Source organism: Monodon monoceros, unplaced genomic scaffold (assembly GCF_005190385.1).
Source record: "Monodon monoceros isolate NGI ecotype Baffin Bay Population unplaced genomic scaffold, NGI_Narwhal_1 Super_Scaffold_10, whole genome shotgun sequence".
Taxonomy (NCBI): domain Eukaryota; kingdom Metazoa; phylum Chordata; class Mammalia; order Artiodactyla; family Monodontidae; genus Monodon; species Monodon monoceros.
In genome coordinates, this window is record NW_021703766.1 from 26851572 (window position 1) to 26872544 (window position 20973).

General features: G+C 45.1%; 1 protein-coding gene and 1 long non-coding RNA gene across 2 annotated transcripts in view; both read left to right on the plus strand.

Annotated features, from left to right (window-relative positions):
• Positions 1 to 811: 811 nt before the first annotated feature.
• On the plus strand, positions 812 to 13058 carry CFAP20 (cilia and flagella associated protein 20). The gene is made up of 6 exons (XM_029237490.1): positions 812 to 1131; positions 9714 to 9793; positions 10508 to 10619; positions 11466 to 11654; positions 12010 to 12120; positions 12631 to 13058. The coding sequence occupies exons 1-6, from the start codon at positions 1048 to 1050 to the stop codon at positions 12634 to 12636; spliced, it is 582 nt and encodes a 193-aa protein (XP_029093323.1). The 5' UTR covers positions 812 to 1047; the 3' UTR covers positions 12637 to 13058.
• A 1050-nt stretch (positions 13059 to 14108) lies between these two features.
• Positions 14109 to 20973, plus strand: part of LOC114883863 — a 43593-nt gene continuing 36728 nt past the window's right edge. The window contains exon 1 of the long non-coding RNA XR_003790716.1: positions 14109 to 14341. This is a non-coding gene — a long non-coding RNA (uncharacterized LOC114883863). The remainder of the gene's footprint in view (positions 14342 to 20973) is intronic.

The following is a 20973-nucleotide window of genomic DNA, read 5'->3' on the forward strand; positions in this document are numbered from 1 at the left end:
GGAGCACAGGCTCCGGACGCGCAGGCTCGGCGTCCATGGCTCACAGGCCCAGCCGCTCCGCGGCATGTGGGATCTTCCCGGACCGGGGCACGAACCTGTGTCCCCTGTATCAGCAGGCGGACTCTCAACCACTGCGCCACCAGAGAAGCCCTCAACTTTATTTTAATTGCATTAATTTCTGCTTTTATCCTAATGTTCAGGCCTTGTTTTCTAATCATGCATTTAAGGCGATAAATTTTCCTCCAAGTATTGCTTTGACTTCATCCCACAAGTTATGTGGAGTATTCATAACGATCCTGTCAATAATTAAAGCAGATGCCTATAAGGCATTTAGCACAGTTAGTGCGCAATACTGGTTAGCTGCTTTAAACTTATCCAGTACTCGGCCAACAAGTATTTATTTGTCATTCTCAGGACACCAGGTAAGCTTATCCGAGCCACCTTCCGTGCCTTTCCTCACTTTTCTTTTGCCTTTGTAACTCCTCCTAGCCCCTTAGGGGGCGGGGCCTGACCTTCACGCGCTTTGACCCCACCCCCGCCAGGTTTCCATGACACTACGTAGCTTCTAACGACATATTCTATAATCCTGTCTCCTTCCGCTTTCTAAAAGCAGCTATGGGACAACGATGGAAAAATAGTCCCTTGGCAAAGGAGTTCTTTTCACGAGGAGGCGGAACTAGGGCGGGGCTTAAGCTGAAGGAACAGGAAGTCTGTGAGCCCTGTGGCGGGATTGGGCTCAGCGCCCTCAGGGGGCGGAGGGATCCATCGCAGGCGGCGGGCGGCCACCGCCTCTATTTAAGGAGGGGAGAAGGGTGCGGGCGGCAGTTGCTGTGGTTTCCGTGTTGAGGTGGCTTAGTTCTTATGGGAGCTGAAGTTCACGGACGCTGCGTCGCGTGTCCAAGTCCAGCTGTCTGTGGCTACCGATCGGGAGGTCAGGAGCGCACCGTCCTTTCTTTGGACTAGGGCCAGCCCCCTGTTTTCCCTTCGCCACTTGGTGCCAATATTTAGGTCGTCTTCGGCGCGGCTGAGGAGAAGGCCGCGGGCGAGATGTTCAAGAACACGTTCCAGAGCGGCTTCCTTTCTATCCTCTACAGCATTGGCAGCAAGCCCCTGCAAATCTGGGACAAAAAGGTCAGGAGCTGGGGGCGGCGGCGGGGCGGGGGCCCGGGGCTGGGCCCGGGGTAGCGGGTAGTTGTGTCGAACTGGCGCCTGGGGGAGGCCGGGCGGTCTCTGCTGTCTCCCGTCCCCAGCCTGGCGTGACTGAGGCGCGAGGTGGGGGCGTCGTGTAAGCCCCGGGGGCTGCCTTGTGGGGTGGGCGTGCCTGGGGTTTAAGTGTCCTGCGGCAGTAGTGTGGTTAGGACAGTTGCCCCTCGCGGCAGACTTGACTGGGCCAGTCGGTTCCTCAGCCTCGGTTTCCGCATCTATATGGTGGGGTCGATAGTGCACGTCTCACGGCATGAAAAGCGTAAACTCACGTGAGGTTGCTTCGGGAACGCGCAGATGAAAGGAACCGCTGTGGAATGGAACGCGCAGATGAAAGGAACCGCTGTTCACTGATTTCACAAATATTTACTGATATCCTGTGTTGTACCAGGCACTGTGCTGGGCACTAGACACAGAGCCTTTGTTCCAGGCCCCCTTATAGAGGCACAGCCAGAACCCAGTTATGTTTGGGTTTCATTCATTTGCTCCCTTCCTCCCACTGATCCCAGCCAAGCCGGAATTCGGTGGCCTTTGGCACCTGCTCCACACTCACTGTGACTTGGGGTCTGTACTCTGCCTTCAGTGGCTGATCTCCATCAGAGAGTTTGCAAAATGGTGATAAAGTGTTGTGTGGGTTAACAAGCTGAACGCCAAGTACAAGCCTCATCATCTTTATTCAGGCATCCACTAGCTGATAACTTTCACTGACTCTGGGAGATGGTGACCCTGTCCACTTTTTGGAGATGTTGATTGGGGGCATGTGTGCCTAGCAATCTGTGAGTTGGTCTGCATTTAATTACTTTGATATTTCCTTTCTCATGCAAATTCCCAGTCATCCGTACCTTTTTTGAATATAAGTTAATATAAAGCACTGTACATTGGAAGACAGGTGATTTAGGGTATAACCTTAGTACTGCACTCCTTCGGGGACAATGGAGAGAGGTGGTATGTTGAATGCTGTTTTTATAGAGAAGAATGTAGGATAATCTAAATAAGCAGTTCATTGGTAATGAGGCCAAGAATTTTGGATATCATCTCAGAACAATTCCCTGTCTTCCCTTATCCACAGATGAAGGTTTGGGGCCACATAGAGATTAGGAGAGAACATGGACAGCCTTCTGCCTGTTGCCACTAGGGAATTCTGCTTTCTGAGAGCAGCTTTGGGGATGGTGTGTTCACAATGTCATTTTTATAAGATAGTTGAAAGATCTGAATGTAATGAGTTTGGCCTTATGCATGTGTGAGAAATCTGACCAGCTCTCCTCTTTCACAGTGATTCTGTCCACAAACTAGAGCTAATGCCAAGAGTTACTTATTACCCAAGAGAGCAGTTCCTTAACTGTTTTCCTACATTTTACTGAGTTTTTCAGTTCCATGGTTTTGTTTACATTGGAATAAAAAACACTTTAAACTCCGAAATTGTACCTCTACAAAGAGAACCCGGAATGAGTGTACCTGGGAACTTTGTAAAGATGATGGCTTCTCAGCTGTGGCTTGACTTAATTTTGGACTGTCCAAAGGCAAGGAGAGAGTGGATTGTATGCCAGTTGAACTTGGGATTGTAACCAAAGTGTCAATATGAGGCAATTGATATAGAGAATGGGGCTTGATCTAGGAGGAGAGGTTTTCAGAGCAGGTCAGAGAACTTACCAACACAAAGAATTCCAGTGGTAGAGAGGCCTCAGCATTTCTATCAGGTGAAACTTTTATCAGAGTTGCCCCATTTTAACCCTTCTGGGCTTGATCTTTTGTAGTGTGTTTTATTTTTCAAATGCAGCTTTTTGAGTAGTCAACATGTTTGCACACGGAATATAAAAGCAAAGTAACCATGGTGCACTGTGTCCCTTAACAACGCCACTAGAGGTCGGATGGTACCCTAATAACATAAACCTGTGTGAAAACATTGTTAGAAGATCGACTGGCAAGGTTACATGGAGTAAATTAAGCAGACATTTTGGCAAAGAAAACCTTTAGAGGAACATTCATTTTAAGCAAAATTCTCATAATAGTAAAAATAAATTATATGTTTCTACTCTTCTTATTTAGACTAGATTGAAAAGTGTTTATCTGTGAACTTTTCCCCCTTGAGGCAAGAGAAGGAAAGGGAGGAAAAAAGGAAAGTTTGGGGCCAGATCCATAGGCTTTGGTGTATGTGTTCCTTTACTCAGCTGTATTATAAAGTCCTCAGAAAGTGTTGGGAATCCAGTCCAGAAGGGGAAACACTGGGAACTGATATTCTTATCAAAGATTTATTGAGCAACAGCAAAGTGACAGGCATTGTATAGATTTGGGGAGATACAAAGTTAGGGAAGAGAAGACATTTTCCCCACTCCCATGATTCCGAATAAGGCAAAGTTGTAATAAGGGCAAAGTTTGATGGAGGGAGGGAAGGACTGTCCATATTTATCTAGAAATGACCCTGCCCTCTGCTAGTAGGTACATATTGGCTATAAGTGCCTGTTTTTAGTTGTTACATATTTTGATTTCACAAAACTTTACTATTCTCCTTCCTGAGTTTATGGAGAGAGAATTTCTGTTATTTGTTTACAGTGAAGAGCAGTCTTTGAAAACTTAGGTTTGGCTTCATTTATGCTCTGTGTCTCCTTATGAATATGAGGAGTGAATGCCATATTCATAATAACAGTTAATTTGCAAATTCATTTTGGGGGTGTGGCTACATTTGCAATACCTGCATTTATCTGACACTCTGAAGTTCTCAGCCCCTCCCCCCATCTCATCCTTCAAATCTCAGCTTAACTTAAGTTCCCAATGAAATAATGTTTATGTCTCCTGTGTGCTCCTGTGGCGCTCTATATCACGCTGAATGGCAGTTGCCTATTTATTGTATATCTCCCACTAGACTACAGGTTCCTTAGGGGGAAGAATAGTATCTTACCTTGAAACTCCAGTGCCAGAGTGTGGTCAGACACCTTGGATTTGCGTCCTGGCTCTGTCATATGTCCTGTGCTGTGTAACCTTGGGCAAGTACTCAACTACTCAGTTCTCTCATCTTGTAATCCACCTCCTTCTCATGGTTATGGAGATTAAATGAAGATGTATATAAATGCTTAGCAACAGTTATGGCACACATTATTAAATAGGGCAGGGAACTGAGGCATTTGCTCAAAAGTAAGTGAAAAATTTATAACTGAGCCCAATATTCAGATGCCTAGGAATAGGAAGTACAGTAACTCCAGACTTCTGAAATGAGAATAATTTAGTCAGTGTACCATGGCTTTCCCAACCAAAACTTTAACATGGCTCTAAGGCCACACAGACTGTGGTCTGGTACCTGCTTAACTAGTTCTCCAGGCTGACGTCCCACAGGATCCCCCTTCTAGTATTGACCTCCTACTGAACTGAAAGAAGTCTGTTCTCTCCTGCTTTAGGCTTTTGTACTTGCCGGCCCCTCTCCTGGGACCCACTCCTACCCCTCTTCATTAGTCTCTAGGTCTCAGCTCAAAGGTACCTCCTCAGGTTAAGTTAATTTATATCCACTTATAGAACCTCTACTTCCTTCTCATCATACTTGAAATTAGCTTCTCAAGATCTGTATTCCTGGCTGGACGGTAAGCTTCCTGATAGAGACCTTTGTAATTTTTCAAACCAAGAGTTTAGCAGAAATTAGGGATTTCTTAATGCTCCCTTAACTTCTGGAATCAGCAAATACTACATTATTAAAGGACTTTTTATGTTTAATGTAAACATTACTTCCGGTTTGTAAAGAAAATACCAGGAGGTTCTTTTCCCACTTATGCCTGTGTAAAACATGTAACTTTCAGACTTTACTGGTAATACCCTAAAAATCTACTACATGAGATTGTTAACTCATACAAGCTTCTCTTTCTTTCTGCTCACCTTGTCTTTCTCTGCTGCTGATCCTCCCCATTCCCAAATGAAATATTAGAACCAGAGTTTTTGTGGCTGTTGCTGGAAAATATTAGATTCCCATTCCCAGTTCCTAATTTTAAAAATGAACAGTCTCTCTCCAGAAAAAAAGTTCCCACACCCTAACTTTTAATTAGCAAACCTTGTTGGTACATGTTAAATTTCTAGTAGTAGAATTGAGAGCATTTGGACATGAAAGTACTAAAACTATTTTTTTCAGATTATCCCTGGGTCAATCTGAGGATGTTATTCATTTTTCCAAAAAATAGCTTTTACTATAATTGGGCAAAGGCCTGGGTTTTAGTTACACTTGCCCTTTCAAGGCATTCTTAGGAAGAGACTGGTTAGCAATACATATAATTGTCCTTACTTTAACTAAAGGGTTGTTTGTAAATGTCCAAAGTTGTCTGTCTGCTGTTTGGATAGTCCCTGTTACGTGCCGCAAAGGAAGAGAAGCCTTTAACCCACTGGAGCCTACAAGGCCCAGGGCTTGAGACAGAGCTATGCCCAGCTCTCCCCACAGAGGTCTCCCTCTGCCTGTTTTCTGACTTAGAGCCCAGCCCCTAGCTCAGGGCAGAAACTTTCCTGCTGAAATGGACAGCTCTAAAGGCTTAATGTAAATTGGAACGTGTCATTAAGACTAGGATGCCAGATGGCTGAGGGCTCAGCTGTCTGCCAGGATAAGTGGGTGGAGCCACAAAAAAGAAAGGTGGGAGTAGGGAACGGATACAACTCGTTATTTTTAAAGCACTTGACGAAATATAGAGCATTGGCCAGCTTCCTCCCTATCCCAGTAGTATTTTCCCCCCTCAGCTTTGACTCTCCTCCCTGGGGCTTACATTGGGGGAAAAAAAAATTCAGTGTTCTTTATTAGTTGTCCCAGCAACCATGGAAAGCCTGGGAGAGTGATTGCAAAAAAGGGCTTGAAGATTCCCTTCTTGGTGCCTGCAGAGGCTGAGAACCATTCTGATTGTTAATTGCCAGTAGCCTGGGTTCTGAAGCTTCTAAAGTACCTCCACCTCATAGTTGGGGCCGGGGGTGGGGGAGGGGAGGAGATCATGAAATTAAAAAATGTAAGATTGGCTTTATTTATTATCATTATTTTGGAGGAATAAAACACTCATAGGCCACACTACAGGAATGTGTCATGAAATAAAAAAATTAGCAAGTCAAAAACAATAGGCACTTTCTAATTTAGAGAGGGAAGTAAAATAAAACCTACTTCCACCATGTGCAATAAATGCTGACCAGTTCATTTTATCTTCATTTCAAAGCCAGGCCTGCCTAGTGGCCTCTGAACTGGAAGAAGCTAAGGAAAGGAAGTTGATACTTTCTGAGTCCATGTGTCTTGTTATACATGTTTGTCAGAAGCTGGACTGGGGAGGGGCTTGCTTCCTGGAAGACCTTTACAACTTAAGGCAGTGACAGCCAGATTGCCAGAGTGGTTGGGAGGCCTTGCCCCAAATTGTCCACCTCTCTTTCTCCTTTGATTGTAGTTTTAGAGCCTAGAGAGAAGTTTGGGGACGTTTCCCACCCATATCTCTGGTTAATTGCACCCCTGGCCCCACTCCACTCTTCTTCCAGTGAATTTGTATTTACAGCCCTTTGAACTTAATAAAGAAGAAAAATCATAATTCACTAAGAAATCACCTTAATTTGATTTTAAAGCTCTGGCAGCTTGTGATATGAGAATACTTTTCTTCTTTGAGGACTGAACTTTCTCCTTGGGCAAAGCTTTATTTAGACTGTTCTCGCCACTAAGCAGGTTAAAACTCTAGAGAGACTGTTGGGCATTCCTTCGAAAAAGCTGCCTTTTCCCCCTCTGGGTTCTCGTGTTTTACGGGCTATGTTAATTAATTTTGTAAGAATTAAGTTTGTGCGTGTGGTAGTTTATGTGTTGTGAAAGGAATTTCTCTTAAGAAGTTACTGACAGTCCAACTGAAAGTTAGTTTGCCCCTGGGACAGAAGTGTAAGAATACACAAAGTCTGTTTTGGCTTTTAGTCTGTTGGCTTCTGTGTGCAGTGTAAGGCATTGTTTTCTTCTGTAAAGACCTGAGTAGTCACATTTACTGGAGTGCTATAAACTTTGAGATGGGCAGAAGGCAAACGTCCTAACATTTCCTCCCTGTGAAATCTGGCTGGGTTTTCTGGAGCTGAGGGAGGCTTCCCGTGACTGTAGTCAGAGAGACCTTCCAGGATGTAAGATCTGAGGTCCCACTTACAATGTTGGCTAAATTGCAACGTGTTGCCTTTTAGCAATAGTAGTCTTTGGACCCTAATTACTTAATCCTTTCAATTTAACCATCTGTTTGGTTTGTTGCATTCGGTACCTTTTTAAGAAAGAATGAAGTTATAGAGAATAATTAGTGGTATGTTATAAAATTAGTATTTGCATCTTGTTGGGATACTGTCAGCTCTTATCAGTGTGCCTGCAACATATTATATGGAAAAATTTCTTGATGAATTCCTCCTTTACCGAGAAGTCTGCCTGATTTTCCACAGCAGCTGTGGGCTAGCAAATAGAGGAGGAATATTGCCACTTTGGGAGCATTTATATGGGGAATGAGGTGGGCAGTGTTGGCATGTGCTACAAGTCTTTGTGATCCAAGTCTTTGTGCTTTTAATCTCCCTTGGAAAGAGGCCCAGAATTCAAAGCAGGAGGGCATTGGATGTCGCCAGCTTTGTTTGAGAAGCACTTCAATGTGATGTTTGTGACTTGAGAATCCAGAAATGCTACACTGGCAGAGATCTGGGGCCCATCCACTCAGCATTCTGTCTCTGACAATGGGTACCAAAGGATGATTTGTGGGAAGGCATTCTTTATGCTGGTAACCTCACTAGCGTTGTGATATACCTTAGGATCTCTGGCTTCCCATAATAGCCCATGGTGGATATGTTATCCAGGAATTTTTGAAAAATCCTCCTTGAATCTCTTCATATGTGCCAACTCTTAGGATGACAAATTCCAGAAGTCAGCAAATATTTCAATGCTTAGTTTATGCCTAGCAGAGTACTAAGCACTATAGAACATATAAATGATGTTTAATACTTGGTCCTTACCCTTCAGCTTATACTTTTTTGAGGAGACAAGACTCAGTTGCATCTGGCAGAAAAAGATGGGCAGTGATATCAGATGTTACCTGGGGAATACCATGAACACCACAAGTGGATCAAATTAACAGGGACAGAGCACGCAGAGACTGATGTCTAAAGACAGAATGCCATGTTATTAATAATTGTGTTGAACAATACAGCTATCAGACTCAACGCTGTATTCTCTCCCCATATGCAAGTCTCATGGAAAGCCACATGATGAGTTGTTGAATATGACAGCACAGGCAGCCGTTTTCACTATACCTAGTAAAAGACGACATGCTTGTCATTCTGATGCATCAGGTTCTAAACCTGGTTGATCTTTTTCATGTGTTAATACATTCAGCCCTAACAGTCCAGCCCTGTCTCAGAAGTGCCTTTGCATGTCTCTGCTCTGTCCATATAAGGTGCTTGGATGTAATGCTTGAAGATAGTTGTGCTTTCCTAAATATGTTTCGAGAGGAGGAATCCATATCGAATATTGATTCCTCTCCATCATATTCCCCCTACATATGCAGCAAACAATGCAAAACAATGTAGGATGAAGTGCTAAATTATGTAGTCTAGGCTACATGAGCAAGAAAAATGAATCAGAGAGAAGAGAGGTCAGTGTAGGCTGAAAATGCTAAAGAAGGCTTCTGTGTGCGGCACAGATGGAACTCGAATTCATACTTGAAAAAGTAGAAACTTAGGGAAAAGAAGATAAGGAAGCATGAAGTAGGAGTAAACCTGGGGTAGTAATACGTTCGGTTTTTGGTTGCTACCCTCCCTCTCAGTGACACTCAGCACTTGACCTTTCTGGCCAGAGAACTATGTGAGGCATTGTAGGGCAGTGGAAAGCCTGGCGTTAATCCTGCCCCTCTTACTTAGGGTCTGTCGTCTGCACTCCCTGAGTGTCAGCGTCCACGTCTGTAAAGTGGAAGCAACACCAACGACCTTGTGATTTTTGTTGTTGTTGTTAGGACTGAGCTCGTTGTTAGGAATGTTCCTAGTGTATAGTAGATGCTTGGTAAACGTTAGCTGGATCTAAATTGAGTTGATTTCTTTGGGAAGAAATTTGTCCTGATTTATAGATTGCCAAATTGCCTGCAACTCCTGTGGTGGTTGATTGGGCCCTGTATAGAGGTAATAGCATGGCTTACTTTCACATATCGTGTCACAAACTTCTGTGTTATGCCCTTTGGGCTACTGTGGTTTTCTTTAAATCAGGGGTGTCCAACCCCTGGGCCGTGGACCAGTACTGGTCCGCTGCCTGTTTGGAACCGGGCTGCACAGCAGGAGGTAAGCGGCGGGCGAGCCGGGGGTAGCTTCATCTGCTGCTCTGCATCGCTGGCATTATCGCCTGAACCACCATATCCCACCCCACCCCCAACCCCGGTCCGTGGAAAAATTGTCTTCCACACAACCGGTCCCTGGTGCCAAAGAGGTTGGAGACCGCTGCTTTAAATAGTCCCATTCAGCCTTCAAAATCTTAACAGAGTTATTTGTCGATATTTCAGTACTAACCAGTTTAATTTCATCCCTTGTAGGTACGGAATGGCCACATCAAAAGAATCACCGATAATGACATCCAGTCCCTGGTGCTAGAGATTGAAGGAACAAATGTCAGGTAGGTTGCCACTCTGTTCTCCCAGAGACATGGAATGCCAGGAGGTAGTACATTCATAGAGGTTAATAGCATGGACTGCAGAGTCAGACTGCCTCGTGTGAATCCAGCTCTGCTACTTAGAGCTCACCTTGGGCAAGTTATTTAATCCCCCAGGCTTTAGTTTCCTCACCTGTGAAATAGGGATAATAACAGTACATCTTCCTTGTAGAATTATTGTGAAGATTAAGTAAGTGAATGTGTATAAAACACTTAAAACCTGCTTAGCACTTAGTCAGTGCTGTATAAGTCTTAGTTATTAATATTTAACCCAGATGTGTTTATGTGGAGGTATGGGTTTACAGTAATCATCCAGTGGATGGCCAGGGTAGTTTTGAGTGTTACAATGGTCTTAGTTTTGGTTTTCTATCATTTGATAGTTCCTTAGACCAGAATTAAATCTTTTTACACTGGAAGAACTTGCAGATCCACTGGTCTGGCTTTGTTTCTCAGATATTTTATTGTTGATGTCTAGTGCTATGTTAAACTTTTGTTTCAGAGTCCAGCACTTTTTTTTAACACATTAGCTTAACTTAAGGGTTGAGGGATCATTGGATGACATATCTGGATCTTTTAGATCTGCCTTCCAATTTATCCTCTTGGACTGAGTGTTATTGCTGTGCATACCACAAAGGAAAAGGCAAGTAGTGTGTTTATTGGTGTTTCCTCTTTCTACAGCACCACATATATCACATGTCCTGCAGACCCAAAGAAAACATTGGGAATTAAACTTCCCTTCCTTGTCATGATTATCAAAAACCTGAAGAAATATTTTACCTTTGAAGTACAGGTAAGTATGTGCACATGAATCTCTACACTCTTGGCTATACCAAAGAGATGGCCTGTCAATTTATAGGAGAAAAGTGGCCACAGGAAAGTATCTTTATCCTTTTGTATGTATTCTTTTCTGCCTCTGCTGTACACTTGATGCAACCTTTTTTTCTTTTTTTTTTGCGGTACGCGGGCCTCACTGTTGTGGCCTCTCCCGTTGCGGAGCACAGGCTCCGGACGCGCAGGCTAAGTGGCCATGGCTCACAGGCCCAGCCGCTCCGCGGCATGTGGGATCTTCCCGGACCGGGGCACAAACCCGTGTCCCCTGCATCGGCAGGCGGACTCTCTACCACTGCGCCACCAGGGAAGCCCGCAACCATTATTATTATGGCATTATTATTATGGCATTATTATTTTGGTATTATCAATCAAAGTTTAATGCCAAGTTTTAAAAGAAGCAATAAGCATCTAGAAAATCTAATCAATAGCTACAAGAGTTCAAAGCTTGAGGGTTAGAGTAGTGTCCATTTGGGAAGTTACTATTTAATACTGGGATATTGTTGGTCTCAAGTCTAGCTTTTTTAATTTTTCAAAGGGAAGAATGTTTATGGAATCATGCTATGGTCTGGGGGCCTGATGCATGTGTCATATGTCATAAGCAGCTGGTGTTGTCTAAGCAACAGACAAGATAAACTAGCTACTTCCGGGCCGTCTGCATCCAGTGTGACCTATATCTGGTTTGTTTATTCTCCCTTGGGTCTCAGCCTTGGGAAACCAGGCTGTGGGAGTTTCAAGTCCTCGTCTTATCAAGGTTGTTTGCTTCTTCCAAGATAGAGTTAATGTGATTCTTCTCTATATTTCATAGGTACTAGATGACAAGAACGTGCGTCGGCGGTTTCGGGCAAGTAACTACCAGAGCACCACCAGGGTCAAACCCTTCATCTGTACCATGCCCATGCGGCTGGATGACGGCTGGAACCAGATTCAGTTCAACCTGTCAGACTTCACTCGGCGGGCATATGGCACAAATTACATTGAGACCCTCAGGGTGCAGGTACTGGCTCCTTTTCCAGATGGAGCCCCAAATGGGAGAGGGGTCTAGGCTCTGTTTGTCACTGGCTTGTGACCCAGGTGACAGAACAGTGTGGGTTTCTGGCTAAAGTTCCCAAGTCACTGTCCAGGGGGCTTTCACCTCAGAGAGGCCCAGGACCTACTCAGGAATCTGCTCAGATACAGTGGGAGAATACAGCAAGTAAAATCTCCCTCTTGTCAAAATCTACCCCTAAGCCACGCTGAGGAGATGCCACAGAGGTGAAGCTTTGACGGCACCATGCGGGGGGTCAAGGAACATCAGGAAAAGAGGAAAGACAATCATATTTTGAGACTTATTTTAAGTCTTGCATCCACAGATCCATGCAAACTGTCGCATCCGACGGGTTTACTTCTCAGACAGACTCTACTCAGAAGACGAACTGCCAGCAGAGTTCAAACTGTATCTCCCAGTTCAGAATAAGGCAAAGGTAAGCCAGCTTTCCTCAGAGGAAGGCCAGACAGTGAGTTGTAGAAGCTGTGTCCCTGGAAAGTGCTCTGTTCTACAAGTTCAGCTGCAGAGCCTCTCTGTGTTGACATGGAGCATGGAGGACTTTTACATCATAAGATCTTAGGTCTTCCACCACCAGCACTGAATCAGGAATGATCCCATGAAATGTTCTGTTACTGCTGTCTCACCTCCATGAAGTGATACCGTCTCTCCTGGGGGGCATCCTGCTGCTTCCTGCTCCCAGGCCTTCCTTGCAGAATATCTCCATCTGAACCTCTTCATCAGCCCCAAATTACTATCAACTGATCTGTCCCCTCTGACACGACGATGGGTGCTTACATGCCTGCCCACTGGTGACACATATGCATCTCCCCACAGTCCAGCATGCCCTTGAGTGTCACTAGAGGTAGGGGGTCAGTGGCACTGACCGTCTGTTTTCTAATAACTTAAACTGATGCCTTTGTTCTATTTTTTTTTCTTTCCCCTTCAGCAATAACTGGAATGCCACTCAAGGGATAGACCCTGGATGTGACTCTTAGTTTAAAAAGGAAACTATCTGGAGGACAATGCAAAAAACAAATATTTATATTAGTTCACTGTGCTGCGGTTCTTTTACCTACTCCTTGGCGTCCCTGGTTGTGGCTACCAGTGACCGTGCCGTGCATTGTAAGTACAGTGGGGGATAAGCTGTCCTTTGATACATGAATGCCAGAGTTTATCTTGCTGCCTGCCTCGGTGTGTGGGGAGACACATTTACCATGAACTTACAGAATTAAAGATGTCCCGTAAAGGCAATTTCAGACCAATATTTCTTCCTATGGTTTGTTCTTTGTTTTATATATTATCTAAATATATGTATATGCTGTGTAATACTCATAATCCAGAAATGAATAAAATGTTATATTCTTGGTTTGTAAATTTGTTCTTAGTTTGTGTCTTTTTTAATGGTGACATTTCTCTTTCTTTATGGTATGAAAATAGAACTCTTTCCAAAGAACATCCCATACATTCATGCTGTGAAATAGCTTACAATAAGCACTTGAAGAACAAGACATCTATAGATATTGATTTGGAACAACTTCCAAGAGAAACTAAATGGAAAGAAACTGAATAGTGTATCACCAGTAGAATCATCTTACTGAGGGGTGGGTCCCAAGTGGAGCTTTAGACAAAACGGTATATATTCCAGATTGCTCTTAAACACCTTAGGAAGGTGTCTTGTTGGAGCCTCACTTGCCCTTTTGTAACAATCAGCACATCTAGTGTTCCTCAGCATTGGAACAGATCACCATCTCCCAATTCGAGCTCCAGATGAAGTACTTGCCTTGAATTTAGGGACTTGAAGGAAAAATGTTTCTTTAAACACTGGACTCACTTGAGAGAACTGAAATCTTGCACCACTCTCCCTGCTCACACTTATTCTGGGGCATGTGCTTGGTTAGTGAAATGACCCTGGCACAAATAGTTAAATTTACAAAAGTTAAACACTTATATGATACAACTCTACTGTATGTAATATTTCTGGAGGGAAAACCATTTGGGGGTGGATAAGAGCATATGTGGATACACCTAGATGATCTCATAGGACACATAAGAACTGTACAGTGATTACTTCTGGAGAGAATGGTTGTATCATTTACGTACTTTTTTTGTACTATAGACGATTTCTTTGAAAGGTAATATTTATGTGATAAGAATTTCAAAGTCAAAAAAGAACAAAAGGCCATCCTGGATACTGTGCTCTCCCCGACACTCCCTCTGGATTTGGTTTCATCCCACAGGATGAGGCTGGAATTGTGGGCACTGGCTGTTTTGACTTTGACTAGAGGTAAAAACACAGTGCTGAATTCGTCATTACTGTTGCTGCCTCCTGAGAAGTTAAGTGACAAGGAGCACTGTTCTCCCGCATCCTTATCCTCCAGAGTGTGCTCTGGGTAAGCATGACCGAATCTCTGAGGAGGGCAGGGCTGCAGTGGTGGGAGGGCTGGAGGGAAAGGTGCTCCACTGCTGCCTTAGGCACTTACTGAGTTCTCATTTCCCCTCGCAGTCATCAGGACCTGGCACTTAGGTGGGTTCAGTCAAGACGACTTTGCCTTCCTCTTCCTGCTAACAGCTGCACTGGAGCCGCCTTCGCCGTGGATGCTGCCCCTCTCCTTGGAGAGTCACCATCGTTCAGCATCGCAGAGCACCCATCAGCCCAGGTGACAGCCTGTTCTCTCAGGGCCAACTCCAGCCACATCTGAATATTGGCCCGCTTCTCCATCCTGAAACACGTTAGCATTCCTGTTGTTAGACTCCGTGTGTCTGTCTCCCAAGCTTTCTGGGTTACAGAGGGGTCCTCAGAAATGGGTGGGGCTGGGTGGTCAGGGACTTCAACAGAGCTTCTTGTCTCTGGCCACTGTGTGGTGAAATCTTCCCTCCAATCTGGAGTCTGTTGTGGGATGAAAGATGCTTTTGTGGAGGCGAGAAAGCCCGGTTAACTTTTCATCTCTCTCCGGTGCCAGGACATCAGTGGAGTGCTCCTGGAAGTCCAGAGAAATACAGTAATGCACTCTCCTCCACACAGAGCCCCTTTCACCCCGCGGCACTTGTCAGACTATGTATGGGGATTACCTCACCACCCTCTTTGGGGTATAAGGCGGCAGCTGTTGACTTCCCAGATGCTTCACATATCCATCCGAGAGGAAGTGAGGGGGTGTTGAGGGTGATGGGATGTATTATCTAAGCTGGACCCAGGCCAGTGTGAATTGTGGCACCAACGACTGCATGGCCCCTGCCCTCAGCTTTCCAGCTCACCAGGAAGATGATGACGACTAATTATGAGGCCAAGGGAAGGAGGAAGGAAAGGTCAGGCTGCAGGGGCTGGAGCCCTCCTCCTTCATGGGGCTGGAGCCAGAGTGACCTTAGACTGAGGAAATTGCAGCAGGCAGAGTTGCGTTACCCGGCTCCTCTGAAGTCACGGTGTGTTGCAGGAGGCGTTGTCTTCCAAATGAGAGTGTTCGTTAATTGGCATGAACTTGAGGGGACAGGCATGCAGTCATTCTCAGTAGGGCCCATCTTGGGGGAGAGCAGATCCACTGTGGCCCTTATTTGCTACCAGCACGTTGATTGCTTCGCCTGCAACCAAGCCAATAATACTGACCGTGCCAGTCCAGCCCCCTCCCGGGGCATTTCTTAAGGAGGCAAGTATGCCAGAGAACAACCCCCAAGCTGATTTCCCTAGATCCTTGGCAGCTTTAGCCAAAAGCCTCAAGTGTCAGGAGCCCTTCTTGTCTGAGCCCTCCCTTCTTCCATTTTACTGATGAGGACACTATAGCCCAGAGAGGCTCGGGCCGGCTCCTGTCAGAGTGGCAGGAGTAGAACACGGGTGAGGATCACCTGATGGGAGTCATATGCCATCCCTGTCCTCCCTTGTGCTGACGTCCCCCTGCTTCCTATGTGGTGGCTGTATCCTTTTTGTAGAGGCATTGACGGGTCAGATAATGTCTGCCTGGAGGTTGGGCCAGGCCAGACTTGGCTGCTCAGGAGGACTAGACTCAGCTCTGCCTCTGCAGCGAGGGCTTGCCTGGTTTGTCCCGTCGTGGTTGCACATTAGCTGAACTTCAGGGCCTGAGGCTGAAGATAGAAATCTGTGGGGCGAAGATTTATGTTTAACTAATGTATCATAAAAGTAACATAGGCTCATGGGAAATTCAAACTGTTCCCATTCCTGAACTGAAAGTATTTGAATGGGCCAGGCCAAGTTTGTTTTGTTTTTTAATTTATTTTTATATAGCAGGTTCTTGTTAGTCATCCATTTTATACACATCAGTGTATACATGTCAATCCCAATCTCCCAATTCATCACACCACCCCCCACCACCCCCGCTTTCCCCCCTTGGTGTCCATACGTTTGTTCTCTACATCTGTGTCTCTATTTCTGCCTTGCAAACCGGTTCATCTGTACCATTTTTCTAGGCTCCGCATATATGCGTTAATATATGATATTTGTTTTTCCCTTTCTGACTTGCTTCACTCTGTATGACAGTCTCTCGGTCCATCCACGTCTCTACAAATAACCCAATTTCATTCTTTTTTATGGCTGAGTAATATTCCATTGTATATATATACCACATCTTTATCCGTTCGTCTGTCGATGGGCATTTAGGTTGCTTCCATGACCTGGCTGTTACAAATAGTGCTGCAATCAACGTGGGGGTGCATGTGTCTTTTTGAATTATGTTTTTCTCTGGATGTATGCCCAGTAGTGGGATTGCTCGGTCATATGGTAATTCTATTTTTAGTTTCCCCAGGCCAGGTTTTAACTACTTTACATGTATTTGTTTTACGGAATTATCACAACACTGAAACAAGAACTATTATTGTCATTTTACTGATGAGAAAACCAAGGTACAGGGATTAATGTGCCCAGGCTCACACAGTGGTGGTAGAAGCAGGTTTCAAACTCAGGCTGTTTAACTCCTGTGCTAGGCTCTTAAATCACGTGACTTCTTTGACCCGCTGTTTCCTCCTCAACAAAATTAGCCTCATGATAAAACACAAGAAACTTACCTCAGAGCTGGGCTGAAGAAATGTCTGTCTGTGAATGATACATTAGATCATTTGTATTATCTTCACCCAGTGGAATACTATACGGTGATGAAAAAGGGGCAAATTACAGCTAGGTGCAAGAAAAGAGGAACCACACAACCATAATGCAGTGAAAACAGCAAGGCACAATATAGTAAAGATGATTCCACTTCTGTACAGTTTTTTTTTTTTTTTTTTTGCAGTACGCGGGCCTCTCACTGTTGTGGCCTCTCCCGTTGCGGAGCACAGGCTCCGCACGCACGGGCTCAGTGGCCATGGCTCACGGGTCCAGCCGCTCTGTGGCATGTGGGATCTTCCCGGACCGGGGAACGAACCCGTGTCCCCTGCATCGGCAGGCGGACTCTCAACCACTGCGCCACCAGGGAAGCCCACTTCTGTACAAATTTTTTTTTTTTTTTTTGCCATATGCGAGCCTCTCACCGTTGTGGCCTCTCCCGTTGCGGAGCACAGGCTCTGGACGCGCAGGCTCAGCAGCCATGGCTCACAGGCCCAGCCGCTCCGCGGCATGTGGGATCCTCCCGGACCGGGGCACGAACCCGTGTCCCCTGCATCGGCAGGCGGACTCCCAACCACTGCGCCACCAGGGAAACCCTCTGTACAATTTTTAAATAGACAAAACAATATACTGTTTAGGATGCATTTATAAACGACAGTCTATACAGTAGTCCCTCTTTATCTGCAGTTTTGCTTTTCCTGGTTTCAGTTCCCTGTAGTCAGCTGCAGTCCAAGAATTTTTAATGGAAAATTCCAGAAATAATTCATAAATTTAAACTTGTGCTGCATTCTGAGTAGCATGATGAAATCTCGTGCTGCCCTACCTGGGATTCCCAAACCATCAACATGGTTTGCTCTTAACACCCCACCATTGACATTGTCATGGCTCGATGATGCAAGATCACCTGATGCAGATGATCTCCACCTGACATTGTCAGAAGTTCAGTAGTATAATAATGACGTAATGCTATGTCACCCACCTCACTTCATCTCATCATGTAGGCATTTTATCATCTCACATTGCAAAAAGAAGGGTGAGTATAGTACAATAAGATATTTTGAGAGAGACCACATTCACATAACTTTTATTACAGTGTATCATTATAATTGTTCTATTTTATTATTAGTTACTGTTAATTTCTTACTGTGCCTAATTTATAAATTATACTTTATCATAGGCATGTATATATTGGAAAAAAGTAGCATATATAGGGTTTGGTACTATGTGCAGTTTCAGGCATCCACCGGGGGTCTTGGAACGTATTCCTTTGGGGACTACTCTAGTGACAGGCGGAGGGGGGAGTATCTGAAAACTCAGGAGTGCGCTTTTGCCTAGAGGTGTGGGGTTGGGGATGGGGATACAAATGTTGGGAGAGGCACTTAGGGGGCGTCCAAAGACCATCAGTGCTTTATTTCTTAACCTGGGCAGTGTTTACACATGGACGCTTGCTTCATTACTATTTGAATTGCACACACAGTTGAATATATTCTTCCGATTATGTTTCTCAATTTAAAAAAAGAGTCAAATTTAGATTACTTAGCCCTGATCTATTAAAATGCAGGCTCCTGGGGCCCAGCTCATTAAAATGCAGATTCTCTTTCAGGAGATCTAAATCTGGCCCAGAAATCTGCATGTTAACGTCGTCCCCTGGTGATTTTTGGTGTTTCTGTCACTTGAAGCTGCTCCAAGTTGGAGCGAGCAAGAGTTGATGTGATACCTCTTGAGTGCTGAGAAGCCAGATGCCGGGAAGGAAGGAAAGTGTAAAGCAGCCCACCCTGGCACGTTTGCAGATAGCAACTCCACTACCTCTGAAATCCTTAAGTTCCCTTTATACAAAATTCTAGTGTGTAACTTACATCTCGGTACCTTTTCCATAATGTGAAAATATGGAGTCCTGTAATACAAATCATGAGCACCCCTGGGCTGCAATAGAGGCCCTCCAAATTGTAAATCCGTAAGGCACTGAGCATCTGGACGGAGCATGAGCCTTGGAAAAATTGTGCTTGGTATCCATGGTGTCTGAAGCAAAGCAAAACAGTGTGTAAGGGTGGGATATGGAAACACATTGGACAGAACCCCTTAGTAAAGGGTGTAAAATGTCACTGAGAGCCTCTGCTGTTTTATTGCATGAGGGTAATAAATATTAATAAGGGCTTTCATAAGTTTTCTCATCACATGGGTTTCCCCCAACCCTTTTTTCCATAAAGTCTTAAGTTGTGAATCCTCCTGGTATTTGGGAGGAAATACAGTAAAATCAGGAAATACAGTAGAATCAGTACACACACACACACACACACACACACACACACACACACACACAAGCCTTTGGGTTCCAAGTCACCCTCAAAGCCGCCTCCCCTCCTCCAGGGCTGTCCTCATGTTCACTTGAAGCCTAAAGCGTCCTTGCAAGCCTGGGGCCTCTCTCCTTGGTGTTGAAAACTGACCTAAGCCAAAACGTCGGTCCTGGTCTCTCTCGGGAGCCTGTATCAGAGGTAGTGGGAAGCTGAGTTCTCTCCCCTCCAAGCTGGCTACCCCGTGGTGTGCTATGAAAGCACGTCTCAGGACACAAGTACAAAACTGACAAGTGAGCATGCAAAAAAGATTCATGCCACCCGTTGCCAAAGCTCAGTGAAGTGTCTGCTCGCGCTCTCTTGGTGCACTTCTGTGGGGAATGTGGGGATATGTGGACAGTAGGATCACATGGGGATTCTCTGCTAAGTGTGTGGGCAGGAGGAGGGATGAGCTGCTGGTCCTGAGTTCCAGACTATACTGTTCTGAAGGTCTTAGATGGCTGCGCTTGCCAAGTTCTTATGCCCCATTTTAATGGGGACAGAGATACCTGTAAAATGTTCAGTCACGTATTTTGGAATTGACTCATTTCTCCAGTGGAAAGATATTTCTTTTTTTCTTTTTTGACCATGTGTGGATCTTATTTATTTCTTATGGAATGGTATTTCTGATATCCCTGCACTACTTGTAGGGAGTAAATATTCATTCCCAAGGGTTGTGCTCACTTTGGTCCGTGTGCTGGCAGATGAGTGGGGGACGGGAGATGCTCTACACCCAAAGCTCTACACCAGTCCTCATGCCCAGGAAATCCCAGCAACCTCAAGTAAGAGAAATGGAGAAGCTGGAGCTTCCTTAGGCAGCTGAGCCTCAGAGGGGCCGCTGGCCTTCCCTGTGGGATTTGGACATTAGCTTTGTCCCATTCTACTCCCCTTGCCCGAGGAAGCTGTTGAGGCCTGAAGGGTGTTTCAGGGCATCACCCATTCCCCAGGAGGCTGAGCTCACCTGGTGTGGGGACCCGTGGTGGCTGCCACCCTCCCCTCCCATTGGTGGCTCCATGGGCCTCAGAGGCACCAGTTTCCTGCCTTATTTGTGAAACCATATAAAAGAAAAAATTTGTTTCTTTCTCTACTCACACAATACTTCTGACACCAACCAATTTTCCAACACCAGTTGGGTGTCCTACCATTCAATTCTGATACTATCTACCTGGCGTTAGCATCAGATTCCACAGGTTAAGGGCTCAGTTCCACAAGACTTCCTACCCTGCAACTCAGGCCAATTGCAAGTAGTGGGTCCCCAGGTTAGCCACACTTCTGTCTGACTGAGCTACAAATTGGTAATTCTCCTGACCCACTCCTCAGGTTTGATAATTTGCTGTGATGGCTCACCCCTGTGGAATTGGGGTGCACCAACTTCCCAGTACACTGGATGTGTTCACCAGTCTAAAAGCTCCCCAAACCCTGTATTTTAGGGATTTTTATGGAGGCTTCATCAAGTAGGCGTGATTCATGATTAACTCAGTCTCTACCCCCTCTCTCCTCCCCAGAGGATGGAGAGGGGGGCTGAAAGTTCCGAGCTTCTGATTATGGCTTGGTCTTTCAGGTAACAGCTCCCATCCAGGAACCCACCAAGAGTCACTTCATTAGAACAAAAGACGTTCCTATCACCCAGAAAATTCCAAGGAATTTAGACCTCTGTGTCAGGAACTGAGGTCAAAGACCAAATATCAGAACAAAAGATGTTCCTGGCACCCTTATTGCTTAGGAAATTACAAAGGTTTTAGGAGCTCTGGCCAGGAGCCGGGGATAAAAACCAAGATAGGTATTTCTTCCTATATCGCGATATCACACTGTAACAAGGAAGAAGTTCAGGGCTGTGCGAATCCTCGTGGAGACGGAGAAGGGAGCCAGGCTACAGTTTCCTAGGTTGGCAGACCTATAGAAAGTGAAGTGGATTGAA